Source organism: Haliotis rufescens, unplaced genomic scaffold (genome assembly GCF_023055435.1).
Source record: "Haliotis rufescens isolate VD_foot unplaced genomic scaffold, xgHalRufe1.0.p SCAF_15, whole genome shotgun sequence".
Taxonomy (NCBI): Eukaryota; Metazoa; Mollusca; class Gastropoda; order Lepetellida; family Haliotidae; genus Haliotis; species Haliotis rufescens.
Genome location: NW_025963835.1, coordinates 19107110 through 19126207, shown reverse-complemented (window position 1 = coordinate 19126207; position 19098 = coordinate 19107110). Strand labels below are relative to the sequence as shown.

At 41.5% G+C, this 19098-nt stretch overlaps 1 protein-coding gene across 1 annotated transcript; it reads left to right on the top strand.

Moving 5' to 3' along the window:
• Window positions 1-17: 17 nt before the first annotated feature.
• On the top strand, window positions 18-18401 carry LOC124135140. Its single transcript, XM_046500336.2, has 9 exons — window positions 18-164; window positions 902-1490; window positions 3945-3998; window positions 4933-5063; window positions 5674-5934; window positions 6809-6910; window positions 7464-7499; window positions 15076-15144; window positions 16241-18401. The coding sequence occupies exons 2-9, from the start codon at window positions 920-922 to the stop codon at window positions 16427-16429; spliced, it is 1413 nt and encodes a 470-aa protein (XP_046356292.1). The 5' UTR covers window positions 18-164; window positions 902-919; the 3' UTR covers window positions 16430-18401.
• Window positions 18402-19098: the final 697 nt, after the last annotated feature.

The window sequence follows — 19098 nt, the reverse complement described above, 5'->3', positions numbered from 1 at the left end:
GTATGTGAATTGTGCTAGTTTTACAATTGCATGCAGTCATAGCCCCTCAGTTACACAGACTGCAATACGAGGCCCGACGTCCTGCAGCACACAACGTCCCATGGTTGTCCGGAATGCAGAGAGACGCCCCTGACAGCTAGTGCTTAATGAAACACAATCACCAGGTAATCGCTTTAATTACAGTGAGTGAGTGAGTATTGTTTTACGCCGCTTTTAGCAATATTCCAGCAATATCACGGCGGGGGACACCAGAAATGGGCTTCACACGCTTTATTTACAGTAGACAACAGTAGATAAAAATTAAAGGCTTCGGCCCCTTGGCTCCTTCTGCTCAATTTACGTACATGCAAGACGTCACAAGGTGAGGTGAGGTGAAATTGGGTTTAACGTCGCGTCCAAGATTATTGCACTTATATAGCGACGTGCATGTACGTGTATGTGTTTGTGTTTATGTGGCTGCTTGTAGTAGTCCGGACTGATGCCAATTTATAGTGCTAGCTCATTGAGATGCCATGCCGCAGATTAACATGAATACCCCACTCAGACACAGTATACTGACTCCGAGCCGACCAGTCCTTGTTTTAGCCCCTTAATGCCGAGCGCCAGACAGGGTAACAACAAGTACCGTCTTTTAATGTCTTTTGGTATGACGTGGCCGGGGATCAAACCCCGGACCTTCAACTCTCCGTGCGGATGCTCTACCACTAGACCATGGTCTTGAATCAGTAGGATAATAGACAACGTGGGGATGTTGTGTTTAGATGGTGTTTAGGCTGTGAGACGATAGTTCATTTCAAATATTGAAAATTATGATGGCTCTGTTGTATTGCTATATGCAAGTGTAATAAGATCTCTTTGCGTAAATACATTTTGTTGTAAAAACCCTTTTTGACTCTTGCAGACATTGGAAAAATAAACAATGGCCACATCAAGTGATCGCGATATCCATGTCCTGTTTGAAGAAGATGAGGAATATGACTTTGAGCTGGCACAACGCCGCATGGAGGCTGAGAGAGCTGCTAGGGAGGAAGAAGCGTTCCAAAGGAACACCCTGAATCTGGACATTCCCCCACTTCCAAATGGAAAAACGCACCATCTTTTCATTTCCCATTGTAATGATCCTCCGGAAGAAGCGGAATGGGCAGAGCAACTGGTCAACACCATGGAGCGAGACTTTGGCTTGAAATGCCTTTGGCCAAAACGAGACTTTACCCCCGGCCATGATGTTGGAGCCTTGATACAGAGTGGAATCGTGTCTTCTGTGAAGGTTGTCTTCATTCTTTCTCCTGCTTCCATGGAAAGCCGATGGTGCGAATATGAACGGAATTTTGCGTTTGGCATTTCTGTTGAGAATAAGGAAAATCAGATAATTCCTGTAATGTTAAGCCAATGCGACTTTCCAGGCATCCTGAAGACCCTGAATTATATTGATGTACCTGCCGGAGAGGACTATGCATTCAAAATTCGGCGATGCTTTGACGAAGACACACGTACGTTTTATTTGCTTGCTTAATCATACCTTCAATGTTTTTAAATTATGGATGGATAAGATGGCCTAAACGCCTGTTTTAAGAGTATTTAAGTTATAATCGGAATCGCAACTCAATGTTAAGGAAAGATACGCATGTATAATGTAGACGTTTATCAGGTCGGTGTAATCTACGCTCATGGGTATGGTGCGGACAAACCAAGGGATTAGAATACGAGATAAGCAGACCCTGGCACATCCAGGGGACATAACTCTGCTAACAAATTGTGATGCCTCAGATGAGTATGCCATCTGTGCAAAATTCCTTTATTACATAAATTTAGTGCAGGCCTCTGCTTTATCATATAGGTTCAGAGCCGCCTCAGTACTGTGCCGGACTCGGTCAAGTCAGATTGTCATAGATGTTCAACCAGTTGTGCCTTAATGACTTTTTCTAGAATCTTTGACATGAATGACAAATTGGATACCAGATGGTAGCTGCTCAATATTTGAGCATCAAGATCTCTAGAGAAGGCTCCTTTATCAATGGCTTTATCACTGCCTTCTTGAAACAAGCCAGTACAGTACGTGTTGACAAGCTTAAATTGACAAACTTTGTGATCACATGAAGTACCACATCCAATTTTCCTAAGAGGAATTTTGGGACCCCGATGTCACTATCAAAGGTACACAAGAGGATATAATCATGCACATATTTGATTTAAAGGAACTTTTGTCTTTTATTAACAGTGTTTAATCACTGTCATGACCATTGACGTGATGTCTCTCATCTTTTATGTATTGAAGTCATTGCTAACTGTTGTGACAATTCCACAGAAATCCTCACTTCTTGTTACCAAGTGATTCTGTAAGTGGTCTGTAAATAATGAGTCTGGACCAGCGTTAAAAAATATAAACGCCTCTGTTCTTCAATCCGGAATAGTGTTGGAAGCTATTACAGTTTGATGTTTTGAGACGCGTAACCAACCCACGCAAATAATACGAAAGTCAGGTCGTAAAAGCCTCATGTTGCCAACGTGTCGCTTGTAAGCCCAGCCAGGCCATCCAGAAACTTCCCTAAGCGTGGCATGTTTGTTGTTAACACAAAGGCGGATAACTATAAATAACGCCTTGTGTCGCCGTGTTCCGCTAAACATCTGGCAACGACACCGCTGGACATTTTACTAACTCTTCAATCACGTGCTGTGACATAACAGTTTCCTCAGAAGGATGGTTGGTTTATTGGTTTGTTGTTTTACGTCGCACTCAGCAACATTCCAGCTATATGACGGCGATCTGTAAATAATCGAGTCTAGACCAGACAATCCAGTGATTGACATCATCAGCATCGATCGGCGCAATTGAGATCGATGACATGCATCAACCAAGTCAGCGAGCCTGACCACCCGATGCTGTTAGTCTTCTTTTACGACAAGCATACGTGCCTCTTACGGCAAGCATTGGTTGCTGAAGACCTATTCTACCCCGGATCTTCACGGGTCTTCCTCAGAAGGACAATCAACACTTTCATTTAGAAATAATATACTCCACGATAATATTTGTTTGGCTTGCCTAAGGAATGCAGTTCTGTACAGCGAATTGCAGCTCCTTAGACGGCTAGGACACTCGTGGCCCCTCTTAGCTATAAACCTGCTGGACTGCATGTACAGGTTCAGCACTGAGTCGTGTCCAAACACCCATACTTATAACGTTAAGTGCATGAATGTTTTGTGCCGTTGTATCCAAGCTATATCAAACCTTGGTGAGGCCGACACATGAGCAACTTTCGGGGATCGGACACTGATCTGTGGATCAGACACATTGTACCCATCCGATCCGCTCTCTGTCGGCTCTTTCGATTTGCAAGGGGAACTGACGACCAATCCCATCCTCGAATCCTCAGCTTGACATACATAGTGGAACAATTGTTTAACGCATTGCGGGGGTACTTTTTGGTATGGTTCCACAAAGGGGTTAATGCGTTCATGTTTAAGAGTTTAAGAGAGTGGTCTATTCATTGGAATAGAGCAGAGTAAAGCGAATCTTTGTGATTTTATGAATAAGTGTTCATTTTGGTTTCAACTATGTGGTGATGTTTAAATCAAGTTATTGACCTTTTCCTGAAACCTGGCCTTGCCTCCTTTTGGAATATCACAATGTACATACACGAAATACTTTTTTGTGTCAAAAATAATCTGAGGGAGTTATGGCTCTTGTTATTCTGGATTTAGCAATCATCTTTGTCGATGTCGCAAAGACACCACGTGTGTCTAGGGTTACAACACCTTTACACGACAGCGAGCAATTTGCTACAGAATGTACATAGGCTAAGTATACTGAACTGACTTTTTAACAGATTGCCAATAGGCATGTACAATCCGTGAAAAGTTCGATTATTACCAGGCTTCGATCTCATTTGACAATGTGTGTTTAAGTTACCACTTGTTTCTTGTACACTAAGTTTCATTCTTTTCAGGAGATTTTGAACATCTTGTTCCGGAAATGATGAAATACTGGAAAAACGAAAAAGGTAAGGGCGTAGATTAGGCACGATAAACTGTTTATTTTGAAAGATTTTCAACAGAAACCGTAAGATGATAGTTGTATTATAGGACTGAAAAGAATAGATCGCATCGGCTACATTAAAATGTAATTAAGGAATGACTGTGGATTTTACAACCGAAAAAAAAATCCCCAGTCAATCCTTATAATTAAATTCCACAAGGAAAACATGTGTTGTCTACAATAGTGTTTAACCAACAACAGTTCTTTGTATCAAAGCAGACAAAAATGTCGAGATTGATAAACATACCAAGTGTAGAAATACATACTGTGACGTGACATGAATCGGTGATTGTTTAATTTATGCTCATAACTTGACACGCCCACAAAGTCAATAGCTAATCAACGGAAAGTAGGATTAAAACAAAGTACATAGGACCTGTCAGTCAAGGCAAGAGGCGAGAAGAACTGCAACAGTCAAGACTCTAACGAACCGGAACAAATATGTCCGGGAGAAGGCGGCTGTTTCAAATGACATGGTCAGTTACCTGCCAGATACGAACATCAGGTCCCTGAGAACGAGAGGACACAGTTTGAAAAAGTGCGCATTTGAAATGAAACCCGAAGACATGAAATATTTGTGGAGCGAGCCTGCACGTTTGTTGTCTCATTCCTTCTCGGCTGTCGGCCGCAAAGGATAGTTTGAAAATGAATATGCATGACGATACACGTGAACAGAAAGGTAGTTCCCTCGACTATAAAATATTGGGATTCCCCGACACTCCGTAGTTTATATAAAAGTAGTCCCCGTCGATGGGCGTGGCTTAATGTCTTTACATTCCTTGGGAAATGAATTCAATAACACGTGACCAATTCAGCTAATTAGAATGCACGAATTACAGTGAACACAACGAAAATTTAATTATTATTTCATGATATCTCTCTTTTTCCTAATTTTCAAGGGGCAGCAAATGGAACTGTTACTAAGATCATTGGGGAGAAAAATTTGAAATCCACTTGTAGAGGGCCTGCGTATTCTTTTCGAGATCTCGACCAGCACCAACGTTACGAGCTTCGCCAACTTGGAAGCAAGGTAACATGACATATATGACCTGACAATGTTATAGCTCTATAGAATGCAACCTCAGGGGAAATAAAGAAAAGACGTATGAAATGTCAACCTCCAGAGAAGCTTAACTGGAAGTAGCCTAATGTAAAGATGAAGTAATGTAATCAATGTGTGACGTCATAAACAGTGTATGACGTCATATCGTATTTTTCTCAATGATGAAGCACTGTGACGTCATATGGCTTCAGTTAACCAATCATAGCAGAGAATCGCCGAAAGGCATATGTGGAAATATCGGAAAGATATTGCACAGGATCATTCTACCCTTATGGGTAATATAAACTGTTTCAGACTTAAATGTTAAGAGTGACTGCTGCTATTCAGTAATGATGTACCCATCCTTAAAAACTGTCCCCCCGCTTTAGCAATGAGGGCAGCCTATTATATATATAATATTACAGAGACGATTAGCTTGTTCCAGAAAATACTGAAAAAGAGAAATTCTTTCTTCAAAAAGGGAAAAGAATGATCACTGAAAAACATAAGTTGTTTGCTTCCTCCTATCAGAGATGAAAAGTTTTGAAACAGTCACTCTGACGGGCCTGGAACTTGCGCACCTTCGTGTTTGTTTCAGTTCGCTGAAAGAGTATATTATGAAGCAAAGGATATTGCCAACACCTCTGCCTGTATGAAGTACTATTCCACCATCCACTCCTTTCGTCACTGTTGCGGCATTTGCTGTTGCGGCACAACATTCTGCATTTTGCTGATGCTGCTAATTATCTGCATAATGGTAGCATCAGATAAGAAAATGTTGAATAGTGACTTTCTTTCAGCTCTTGTTCTAGTCATACCTCTCCTCGGAGCAGGTTTGGTCTATGTTGCACATGTGCAGGTAAGTGCGTATTACTTTGTTATACTATGGTGAAATTGGGTTCTGTCGGTTTTATAATGCTAGCCCACTGAGATATAGTGTCGCAGTTTGACATAAATAACCCACTAGGACACAGTATACAGACTTCGAGACGACCACTTTTTCTTTTATTCCATTAATGCGTTAGGCAAGGTAACAACAATTACCCCCGTTAACGGCTTCTGGTATGGCCAGGGGTATCCACTAGACCATGGTGGAGGTCCATCCCTACAAGCACTCCGTGTGGATTCTGTGTTAGTATAGGTCATTAGCACCATATTGTTCGTCGTAAGAAGCGACTAAATTTTTCGGGTAGTAAGACCTGGTGAATGGTTGAATGTGTATTATAATACCCTGACGGCGCGGGGCGTTCCTAATAATATCAATTACTTTTGTCGGGTTCAGACTCTGCTGGAATATTAACTCCAGCGTTAAACAAACAAATCTACCATGGCTTTCAGCATAAATTACTCATGTGCCCATTACTAACGCTATTTTCCCTTGACATCTCCGATACTTCAATGAATTATTATTACAATAAAAGTGAGTTGGCGATTTTCGATATGGTTTAACGCCGCTTTGAACAATAATGATCGTGGTTGGGAAGGTGTCGCAAGTGATGTGGCAACATTGGAAAAATGTACCAACACAGATATGGTGCGAACAAACCAGTGACATGTCTAATGGACCTCTGCGGAGCTCCACCTGTGCAAGTACGACATTGCTGTTCAGGTGTTGATCGTAATGAACCGCTGCCATGTGATGCTCCATGTGATAGGTTAGCTGTTAAGATTTTCATCTGTGTTTTTCATCTAATGACGTGCTGTCACATGAACATGGTTGCTTGTTTTGACAGATGTTAAAGAGATTGAAAGCTCGAATACAAGCATATTCCCTGAGGCATGTTTTAAGAACCAATATCCTCATCAACTATGAATCAAGCCGCTGGAGACCGACCGTATCCTTTGGAAAATTCTATTAAACTATCAGCATCATCATTATCATCATGGGAAAATTATTAGTATTACATGTATTATCATCATCACTATAGCCACATTAATCCGAACCATGAATATGTGTCATTCATGTATTCGATGCTATCTTTCCGGGTGGTCGAGCTCGCTGACTTCGTTGATGCACGTCATCGATCCCAATTGCGTGGATCGATGCTCATGATATTTATCACTGGATTGTCTGGTGCAGACTTGATTATTTACAGACTGCCGTCATACAGTTGGAACATTGCTGAGTGCGGCGTTAGACAACAAACAAACCAATCTTGCAATTAAGAAGTGGATATCTTGGAATTTTTTTAATCATAAAATTAAATCATAATTAAAGTCTTGTCTCAAAATTGTGCTTGTCATATTTTGGCAGCCACCTGTTTGGTATGTTAGTTTTACTAGCTCGAATAATTGATTCAAAGATACTATCCGACGAAAGCAACTATTCTCTTTAAAATCATGGTTTCATATGGTTGACCTTACAGCTTTCCTTAACATTGTCTTCAGTTGGAGGTCATGTTTTATGACTTACAACCATGTATGGTAAGTATCAAATTGCTATGATATATAGATTGGTGATGTGTGACACAGGTTGTAATGTGTGACTCCTAAAGTAGTGTGTGACACCCTATGTAGTGTGTGACACTGGTTGCAATATGTGACACCCTATGTAGTATGTGACACTGGTTGTAATGTGGGACACCCTTTAAAATGTGAGACACCATATGTAGTGTCTGACATTGGTTTTAATGTGAGGCACCCTATGTAGTGTGTGAACCCCTATATAATGTGTGACCCCTATGTACTATGTGACACCCTATGTAGTGTGACCCCCAATCTAGTGTATGACCCGCTATGAAGTGTGTGACCCCTACGTAGTGTGTGACACCCTATGTAATGTGTGACACTGGTTGTATTGTGAGACACCCTATGTAGTGTGTGACACTGGATGTAATGTGAGACACCCTATGTAGTGTGTGACACTGGTTGTAATGTGAGACATCCTATGTAATGTGTGACACTGGTTGTAATGTGAGACGCCCTATGTAGTGTGTGACACTGGTTGTAATGTGAGACGCCCTATGGAGTGTGTGACACTGGTTGTAATGTGAGACATCCTGTGTAATATTTTGACACTGGTTGTAATGTGAGACGCCCTATGGAATGTGTGACACTGGTTGTAATGTGAGACATCCTATGTAATGTGTGACACTGGTTGTAATGTGAGACACCCTATGGAGTGTGTGACACTGGTTGTAATGTGAGACGCCCTATGGAGTGTGTGACACTAGTTGTAATGTGAGACATCCTATGTAATGTCTGACACTAGTTGTAATGTGAGACATCCTATGTAATGTGTGACACTGGTTGTAATGTGAGACGCCCTATGTAGTGTGTGACACTGGTTGTAATGTGTGACCCCCAATGTAGTGTGTGACCCCCCATGTAGTGTGTGACCCCTATGTAGTGTGTGACACCCTATGTAGTGTGTGACACTGGTTGTAATTTGAGATACCCTATGTCGTGTGTGACACTGGTTGTAATGTGAGATACCCTATGTAGTGTGTGACACTGGTTGTAATGTGTGACCCCCTATGTAGTGTGTGACCCCTATGTAGTGTGTGACACCACATGTAGTGTCTGACATTGGTTTTAGTGTGAGACACCCTATGTAGTGTGTGAACCCCTATATAATGTGTGACCCCTATGTAGTATGTGACACCCTATGTAGTGTGACCCCCAATCTAGTGTGTGACCCCCTATGAAGTGTGTGACCACCTATGTAGTGTGTGACACCCTATTAAGTGCGTGACACTGGCTGTAATGTGAGACACCCTATCTAGTGTGTGACACTGGTTGTAATGTGAGACACCCTATGTAGTGTGTGAACCCCTATGTAGTGTGTTACACCCTATGTAGTCTATGACACTGGTTGTAATGTGAGACCTCCTATGTAGTATGTGACACCCTATGTAGTGGGTGATAGCCTATGTAGTGCGTGATACTGGCTGTAATGTGTGACACCCTATGTAGTGGGTGACACCCTATTTAGTGCGTGACACTGGCTGTAATGTGAGACACCCTATGTAGTGTGTGACACCCTATTTAGTGCGTGACACTTGCTGTAATGTGAGACACCCTATGTAGTGTGTGAACCCATATGTAGTGTGTTACACCCTATGTAGTCTGTGACACTAGTTGTAATGTGAGACACCCTATGTAGTGCGTGACACCCTATGTAGTGTGAGACACCCGATGTAGTGTGTGACACCCTATGTAGTGGGTGACACCCTATTTAGTGCGTGACACTGGCTGTAATGTGAGACACCCTATGTAGTGGGTGACACCCTATGTAGTGTGTGACACCCTATTTAGTGCGTGACACTGGCTGTAATGTGAGACACCCTACCTAGTGTGTGACACTGGTTGTAATGTGAGACACTCTATGTAGTGTGTGACACTGGTTGTAATGTGAGACACCCTTTGTAGTGTGTGAACCCCTATGTAGTGTGTTACACCCTATGAAGTGTGTGACACTGGTTGTAATGTGAGACACCCTATGTAATGTGTGACCCCCTATGTAGTGTGTGACCCCTATATAATGTGTGACAGCCTATGTAGTGTGTGACACCCTATGTAATGCGAGACACCCTGTGTATATAGTGTGTGACCCCGTATGTAGTGTGTTACACCCTTTGTAGTCTGTGACACTGGTTGTAATGTGAGACCTCCTATGTAGTGTGTGACACTGGTTGTAATGTGAGACACCCTATGTAGTGTGTGAACCGCTATGTAGTGTGTTACACCCTATGTAGTGTGTTACATCCTATGTAGTGTGTGACACTGGTTGTAATGTGAGACACCCTATGTAATGTGTGACCCCCTATGTAGTGTGTGACCCTATATAATGTGTGACCCCTTATGTAGTGTGTGACACCCTATGGAGTGTGTGACACTGGTTGTAATGTGAGACGCCCTATGGAGTGTGTGACACTAGTTGTAATGTGAGACATCCTATGTAATGTCTGACACTAGTTGTAATGTGAGACATCCTATGTAATGTGTGACACTGGTTGTAATGTGAGACGCCCTATGTAGTGTGTGACACTGGTTGTAATGTGTGACCCCCAATGTAGTGTGTGACCCCCCATGTAGTGTGTGACCCCTATGTAGTGTGTGACACCCTATGTAGTGTGTGACACTGGTTGTAATTTGAGATACCCTATGTCGTGTGTGACACTGGTTGTAATGTGAGATACCCTATGTAGTGTGTGACACTGGTTGTAATGTGTGACCCCCTATGTAGTGTGTGACTCCTATGTAGTGTGTGACACCACATGTAGTGTCTGACATTGGTTTTAATGTGAGACACCCTATGTAGTGTGTGAACCCCTATATAATGTGTGACCCCTATGTAGTATGTGACACCCTATGTAGTGTGACCCCCAATCTAGTGTGTGACCCCCTATGAAGTGTGTGACCACCTATGTAGTGTGTGACACCCTATTAAGTGCGTGACACTGGCTGTAATGTGAGACACCCTATCTAGTGTGTGACACTGGTTGTAATGTGAGACACCCTATGTAGTGTGTGAACCCCTATGTAGTGTGTTACACCCTATGTAGTCTATGACACTGGTTGTAATGTGAGACCTCCTATGTAGTATGTGACACCCTATGTAGTGGGTGATACCCTATGTAGTGCGTGATACTGGCTGTAATGTGTGACACCCTATGTAGTGGGTGACACCCTATTTAGTGCGTGACACTGGCTGTAATGTGAGACACCCTATGTAGTGTGTGACACCCTATTTAGTGCGTGACACTTGCTGTAATGTGAGACACCCTATGTAGTGTGTGAACCCATATGTAGTGTGTTACACCCTATGTAGTCTGTGACACTAGTTGTAATGTGAGACACCCTATGTAGTGCGTGACACCCTATGTAGTGTGAGACACCCGATGTAGTGTGTGACACCCTATGTAGTGGGTGACACCCTATTTAGTGCGTGACACTGGCTGTAATGTGAGACACCCTATGTAGTGGGTGACACCCTATGTAGTGTGTGACACCCTATTTAGTGCGTGACACTGGCTGTAATGTGAGACACCCTACCTAGTGTGTGACACTGGTTGTAATGTGAGACACTCTATGTAGTGTGTGACACTGGTTGTAATGTGAGACACCCTTTGTAGTGTGTGAACCCCTATGTAGTGTGTTACACCCTATGAAGTGTGTGACACTGGTTGTAATGTGAGACACCCTATGTAATGTGTGACCCCCTATGTAGTGTGTGACCCCTATATAATGTGTGACAGCCTATGTAGTGTGTGACACCCTATGTAATGCGAGACACCCTGTGTATATAGTGTGTGACCCCGTATGTAGTGTGTTACACCCTTTGTAGTCTGTGACACTGGTTGTAATGTGAGACCTCCTATGTAGTGTGTGACACTGGTTGTAATGTGAGACACCCTATGTAGTGTGTGAACCGCTATGTAGTGTGTTACACCCTATGTAGTGTGTGACATCCTATGTAGTGTGTGACACTGGTTGTAATGTGAGACACCCTATGTAATGTGTGACCCCCTATGTAGTGTGTGACCCTATATAATGTGTGACCCCTTATGTAGTGTGTGACACCCTATGTAGTGTGTGACAGCCTATGTAGTGTGTGACACCCTATGTAATGCGAGACACCCTGTGTATATAGTGCATATTGCTATGATATATAGATTCGTGATGTGTGACACAGGTTGTAATGTGTGACTCCTAAAGTAGTGTGTGACACCCTATGTAGTGTGTGACACTGGTTGCAATATGTGACACCCTATGTAGTATGTGACACTGGTTGTAATGTGGGACACCCTTTAAAATGTGAGACACCATATGTAGTGTCTGACATTGGTTTTAATTTGAGGCACCCTATGTAGTGTGTGAACCCCTATATAATGTGTGACCCCTATGTACTATGTGACACCCTATGTAGTGTGACCCCCAATCTAGTGTATGACCCGCTATGTAGTGTGACCCCCAATCTAGTGTGTGACCCCCTATGAGGTGAGGTGACCCCTATGTAGTGTGTGACACCATATGTAGTGTGTGACCCGCTATGTAGTGTGTGACACCCTATGTAATGCGAGGTACCCTGTGTAGTGTGTGACCCCGTATGAAGTGTGTGACACTGGTTGTAATGTGAGACCTCCTATGTAGTGTGACCCCCAATCTAGTGTGTGACCCCCTATATAATGTGTGACCCCCTATGTAGTGTGTGACCCCCTATGTAGTGTGTGACACCCTATGTAATGCGAGACACCCTGTGTATATAGTGTGTGACCCCGTATGTAGTGTGTGACACTGGTTGTAATGTGAGACACCCTATGTAGTGTGTGAATCTGGTTGTAATGTGAGACATCCTATGTAGTGTGTGACACCCTATGTAGTGTGTGACACTGGTTGTAATGTGAGACACCTTATGTAGTGTGTGACACTGGTTGTAATGTGAGACACACTATGTAGTGTGTGACACTGGTTGTAATGTGAGGCACACTATGAAGTGTGTGACACTGGTTTTAATGTGAGACACCCTATGCAGTGTGTGACACTGAATGTAATGTGAGACACCCTATGTAGTATGTGACACCCTATGTAGTGTGTGACACTGGTTGTAATGTGAGACACCCTATGTAGTGTGTGACACTGGTTGAAATGTGAGACCCCCTATGTAGTGTGTGAACCCTTATGTAGTGTGTGACACCCTATGTAGTGTTTGACACTGGTTGTAATGTGAGACACCCTATGTAGTGTGTGACACCCTATGTAGTGTGTATTACACTCTTTGAATGTGAGACACCCTATGTAGTGTGTGACACCCTATGTAGTGTGTGACACTGGTTGCAATATGTGACACCCTATGTAGTATGTGACACTGGTTGTAATGTGGGACACCCTTTAAAATGTGAGACACCATATGTAGTGTCTGACATTGGTTTTAATGTGAGGCACCCTATGTAGTGTGTGAACCCCTATATAATGAGTGACCCCTATGTACTATGTGACAAGCTATGTTGTGTGACCCCCAATCTAGTGTATGACCCCCTATGAAGTGTGTGACCCCTACGTAGTGTGTGACACCATATGTAGTGTGTGTCCCCCTATCTAGTGTGTGACACTGGTTGTAATGTGAGACGCCCTATGTAGTGTGTGTCCCCCTATGTAGTGTGTGACACTGGTTGTAATGTGAGACATCCTGTGTAGTGTGTGACACTGGTTGTAATGTGAGACCCCCTACGTAGTGTGTGAACCCTTATGTAGGTTGTGTGACACCCTATGTAGTGTTTGACACTGGTTTAATGGGAGACACCCTATGTAGTGTGTATTACACTGGTTGTAATTTCGGACACCCTATGTAGTGTATGACACTGGTTGTAATGTGAGACACACTATGTAGTGTGTGAACCCATATGTAGTGTGTGAACACCTATGTAATGTGTGACCCCCTATGTGGTGTGTGACCACTATCTAGTGTGTGACACCCTATGTAGTGTGTGACACTGGTTGTAATTTGAGACACCCTATGTAGTGTGTGACACTGGTTGTGATGTGAGACACCCAATGTAGTGTGTGACACTGGTTGTAATGTGTGACCCCCAATGTAGTGTGTGACACCCTATGTAGTGTGTGACACCCTATGTAGTGTGTGACAACCTATGTATTGTGTCACACTGGTTGTAATGTGGGACACCCTTTAAAATGTGAGACACCATATGTAGTGTCTGAAATTGGTTTTAATGTGAGACACCCTATGTAGTGTGTGAACACCTATACAATGTGTGACCCCTATGTAGTGTGTGACACCCTATGTAGTGTGACCCCCAATCTAGTGTGTGACCCCCTATGAAGTGTGTGAACCCTATGTAGTGTGTGACACCATATGTAGTGTGTGACCCGCTATTTAGTGTATGACACCCTTTGTAATGCGAGACACCCTGTGTAGTGTGTGACCCCGTATGAAGTGTGTGACACTGGTTGTAATGTGAGACCTCCTATGTGGTGTGTGACACTGGTAGTAATGTGAGAGAGCCTATGTAGTACACTGACACCCTATGTAGTGTGTGACACTGGTTGTAATGTGAGACACCCTATGTAGTGTGTGACCCCTATATAATGTGTGACAGCCTATGTAGTGTGTGACACCCTATGTAATGCGAGACACCCTGTGTATATAGTGTGTGACCCCGTATTTAGTGTGTGACATCCTATGTAGTGTGTGACACTGGTTGTAATGTGAGACACCCTATGTAATGTGTGACCCCCTATGTGGTGTGTGACCCCTATATAATGTGTGACAGCCTATGTAGTGTGTTACACCCTATGTAATGCGAGACACTCTGTGTATATAGTGTGTGACCCCGTATGTAGTGTGTGACACTGGTTGTAATGTGAGACCTCCTATGTAGTGTGTGACCTCCTATGTAGTGCGTGACCCCCTATGTAGTGTGTGACATCCTATGTAATGTGTGACACCTTATGTAGTGTGTGACACCCATTGTAGTCTGTGACACTGGTTGTAATGTGAGACACCCTATGTAGTGCGTGACACTGGCTGTAATGTGAGACACCCTATGTAGTTTGTGACATCCTATGTAGTGTGTGACACCCTATGTAGTGCGTGATACTGGCTGTAATGTGAGACACCCTATGTAGTGTGTGACACTGGTTGTAATGTGAGACACCCTATGTAGTGTGTGACACTGGTTGTAATGTGAGACATTCTATGTAGTGTGTGACACTGGTTGTAATGTGAGACACCCTATGAAGTGCGTGACACTGGTTGTAATGTTGGACACCCTATGTGGTGTGTGACACCCTGTGTAATATTTGACACTTGTTGTAACATGTGACACCCTATAAAGTGTATGACACCGGTCGTAAAGGGAGACACCCCATGTAGTTGCGTGACACTGGTTGTAATGAGCGCCGTCAGTTGTAATGTGTGACACCATTTGCAACGTGGGGCACCCTATCTATTGTGTGATACCAGATGTAATGTGTGACACCGGTTGTAACTGTACAACACACATCCTTTAATGCTAACCCACGTGTTATCTGTCCTCAGAAATACCTATGTGACATCATTTACGAGTCACGTGACGCTGGTGAAGCTGTCCCGGACAGAGACAGAGAGGTATCTTTATTGATGAAAATACTTTAAAAGTGAAAAAATGGAAATATAAGCGACAAAAACCATTTCCATGTTCATAAGAAATCTCTACTAAAGGTAGAGTTCACCGTACGATTCCGACCACATCATAAGCTCAATGCACATTTTGTTTTCTCAGTAAACTTCAGATGTCATTTCCTTCCATTTTTGACAAATTGCAGTGAACCTTTGACGATAGAGATGCAACTTTATCTAAGGTCATCATGTTTCCCTTACGTTCTTCGTGTGGGATAGTGGTGTACAAATTTAAAAAATCAAATGTTTTCACATAATTGAACTTGGTTCTGTTCTGAGATTGAAAATTCAAGCAGATCCTTGGAAGTTTCGAGAATCCACATGGTTTTAATTCCACTGTCAATATAATGTTTAAAAAGCGTGCTTGTCAAGCGAATCCGCTGGCTGACCACATCGATTACGTTCAAGTGATATAGATGTTGCCTTTGCTTGTAATATCAACATATATGTTAGCTCCACGATGGAGGAAAACACAATCCTGACGTGAGCCTGAAGCAGCTGAACGGCAGTTACAAATTGCAATTTCCGACCTATGTGCAACCGCAATGGCAACTCAAACTATGTCAGTCATTTCAACCTAAGACGTATTGTTTCATCAATGTCAAATGACGTGTCATGGCATGCAGGAAGTGATGCGGCTTTATGTTAACATTCCGCATACTTGTATCCATACGCACCTTTGCTCTCTTTATAATGACACGTGGTCTTGGCGTTATTTTGTTGATAATTCATTAAATAGCATCGTTGGTAATAAATAACTCGTTCCCATTTGATATCAAGTTCATGTCCCGAATCGAATGTGTTTTGCCCGCCCCGAGTTTTAAGCTCGTTTGATATGTTGTTAAAAGCGGCGTTTAAACCCAACTCGCTCATAACCTCAAATTTATGTCCCGAGTGGAATACGTTTTTCCTGTCCAAAGCATTAAGCTCGTTTATTATCCTACAGATATTCTGTAAAATGCGATGTAAAACCCAAATCACTCACTCACTCATAAACTCTGCCTTGTGATGACGTCATCATGAAATAATTATGTTCTTATTTTAGTTTCAGGATAGAGCACGAAACACTGGAAAACACCAAATACTCTCTTGCATTGAAAGGAATTATGACGATCTATTTGGGGACAGATTTGTAACAAGTGTCGTAAACAGGCATCCCACATTTCACAAGAAGAAATGCATCTGCGAAATGCTAGAAAAAGAGGTGTTGCAAATGTGTCAAAACCAAATATGAACCCAATTTATGTATGATTCTGGTGAACACTTGTCTCAAGTAGACACAAATCTCCATATGCATCAATATTATTTTATTACCGTCACCTTATTTGACAGTTCTGCAACAAAGCTGGCACAATAAAATTGGCAAAAAATCCACAAGAGTGCCCTTAGATTTGATTGTGTGATGGTGATTGTAACAGCTCACTTCCCAGTCGATTATCTATGTCTGGTGCTACTTTTCTTCATATAAATCGTTAAAGGACATGGCTCGGGAAGTAATTCAACATCATTTCCCCAAGCTACATTCAAAACTTAATAACCTTAAAACAAACCACCTATTTCCTCAGGCAGGCAGTATTAAAACGACGGAGATCCCCCGGGTTAAATCATCAAAGCTTGGGTTAAAGTCATGTTCATATGAAGCTCCTCGGGTCTGGCATTTGTGCCGAATGAGTTCCGAAAATCATAATCATACAAAGATTTCTGCAGACTGCCCCAGAATACGAAAGCCTAATGGTGCCACTTTTGTTGCATGTATATTTGTTTTAAATTGAAATTTCTCGTTATTTCAAGAATTTGTACATTTTCTCGAAATTTCGAGGTTTTTACTCCTTTTGTATCGATCATATTTTCGTTATTTCAAGTCAACTTCAAGAACTCGAAATTTCGATTTTCTCTCTTTGCTTCAATTATTTTATTATTATTTCAATTATTTCTCGTTGCTTCGAGTTTTTTCTCGTAATTGCGATTATTTTCTCGTAATTGCGATTATTTTCTCGTAATTGCGATTATTTTCTCATAATTGCGATTATCTTGTTATTTCAAGTTTATTTAAAATACTCAAAATTTAGATTTTTTTCTCGTTGCTTCAGTTATTTTCTCGTTGCTTCGATTTCTCTCTCTCGTATATTTCAATTATTTTCTCGTTATTTGAAAAACTTGAAGTTTTGAGGTTTTTGTCGGTACTTCTATTACTTTCTCTTCATTTCAATTACTTTTTAGTTGCTTCGGCTTTCTTCTCGTTTCTTCGACTATTTTCTCGTAATTTCGATTATTTTCTCGTAATTGCGATTATCTTGTTTTTTCAAGTTTATTTTCAAGTTTATTCAATTATTATATATTCTACTTATTTCATCTATTTTCTCGTTGCTTTGAGATTTTTCTCATTAGTTCGATTATTTTCTCGTAGTTGCGATTATTATCTTGATCTTGAAAATCGTACCATATTTCTTCAGCAAACTTAGCACATAATGTGATCTCGCAGTATTGAATACATTTCCTTTCTTGTTGGTAAGTTCTGCATTGCTTGTGTGTATGTTCCTCTAAAAGTGTCATGGACACAGTGTTTGCATTCACTTACTAACTTCATGCAGAAACACAACTCATTACAATACAACAGTGTAACTGATCTTAAACCTACTCAACTGTATAAACACAATCTCCTATCCTGTATATATTCTTGTCAGCCATACGGGGCGTTCGGGTAGGCTAGTGGTGGATTAGCTTTATATTCAGTAGGAGCCTGGGAGTATTTGTAACGTACAACACCCAGTATTAGCAGCTCTGTTAGTTTTCAACTCTGTTGTACAGCATGATTGTGATTTAAGTTTTTTTAAAGTTGTTTTAGTCATGTTAACACATTTCTTGGCGAGTGTCTTGTTTAACCCCGCGTTCAGCAATATCCCAGCTATTTACATCAAACTAACGTCTCGTCTCACGCCGTGTGGATATTATGATACATGATCAACAACGTTATCGGGCTTAAAAACCCGATCCATTAAGTCGCCCGTTACGACCAGTATAGGTTTCCGAAGACATATTTTATCCCGAAATCTCCACGAGGACAATGAGTTGTATTTTTAGATGTAAAAGTTATCTGTACTGTTGATCTATAACTCAAATATCTTTCATTATCTGCCATTAAATTAATTTTCTTTGCATTGTTTATGTGATATTGCTTCTCAAATAAAGAGTTTCATTGAACTGAATTCAATTCTTCATTGTATGAAAGGCAACAAGCCCATTTTCAACGGAGTTACATTACATATTTATAAGATACAAAGTCAAGGTAACAATTCACTTTGTAACAAAAACGCATGATGTATGTACAATGCCAGTTGATTTTGTATTAGAGGATCCTTGCGGGACAGTTATGAAGACAATCTTATAGCATTAAAATGAGATAAAGACTACTGCTGTAAGTACTTCTTTTTTAGATTTTCGTATATAGAGCAAATGAACATAAAATGATATTCACCTTCGACAACAATGTCCCAGAATGGGCATAACCGTAGGGATTTCTCAACAGATGAAAATCTCCCTGTGTTAATTTTACTAGATCATTCAGGCGAAGTCTAAAACGAATAATGATTTTACGAAAATGTCTGCACCGTAAGTTTGATAATTTAGATTCTGGTTCAAGCAATGACTTGAACTGACGATAAGTATCACATCTTGAACTTTCGTAAATATCTGACTGCCATTTCTGGTTAATGAAAACATTTGCATTACCAATTGTCTGGAACAGCCAAATGAAACCAAAGCCATATTTAAAAAAGCAATGTACTTATACAAGAAGCCCATGTGTTCTTTCCAAGACAAGCATGTTGTAGGCCTCCTGAGATAAACTGTGTTAAGGCATTATTACTATTTTACACCAATACTTCAAGCAACGAGTGTAAGATA

Bases quoted from the DNA above. Each gene is read 5' to 3' on its own strand.
- LOC124135140 (XM_046500336.2), top strand. From the start codon at position 920: ATGGCCACATCAAGTGATCGCGATATCCATGTCCTGTTTGAAGAAGAT. The intron at 5,064-5,673 runs GTAACATGACAT...TGTTTGTTTCAG, and splicing joins TTCGCCAACTTGGAAGCAAG to TTCGCTGAAAGAGTATATTA. The intron at 5,935-6,808 runs GTAAGTGCGTAT...TTGTTTTGACAG, and splicing joins TCTATGTTGCACATGTGCAG to ATGTTAAAGAGATTGAAAGC.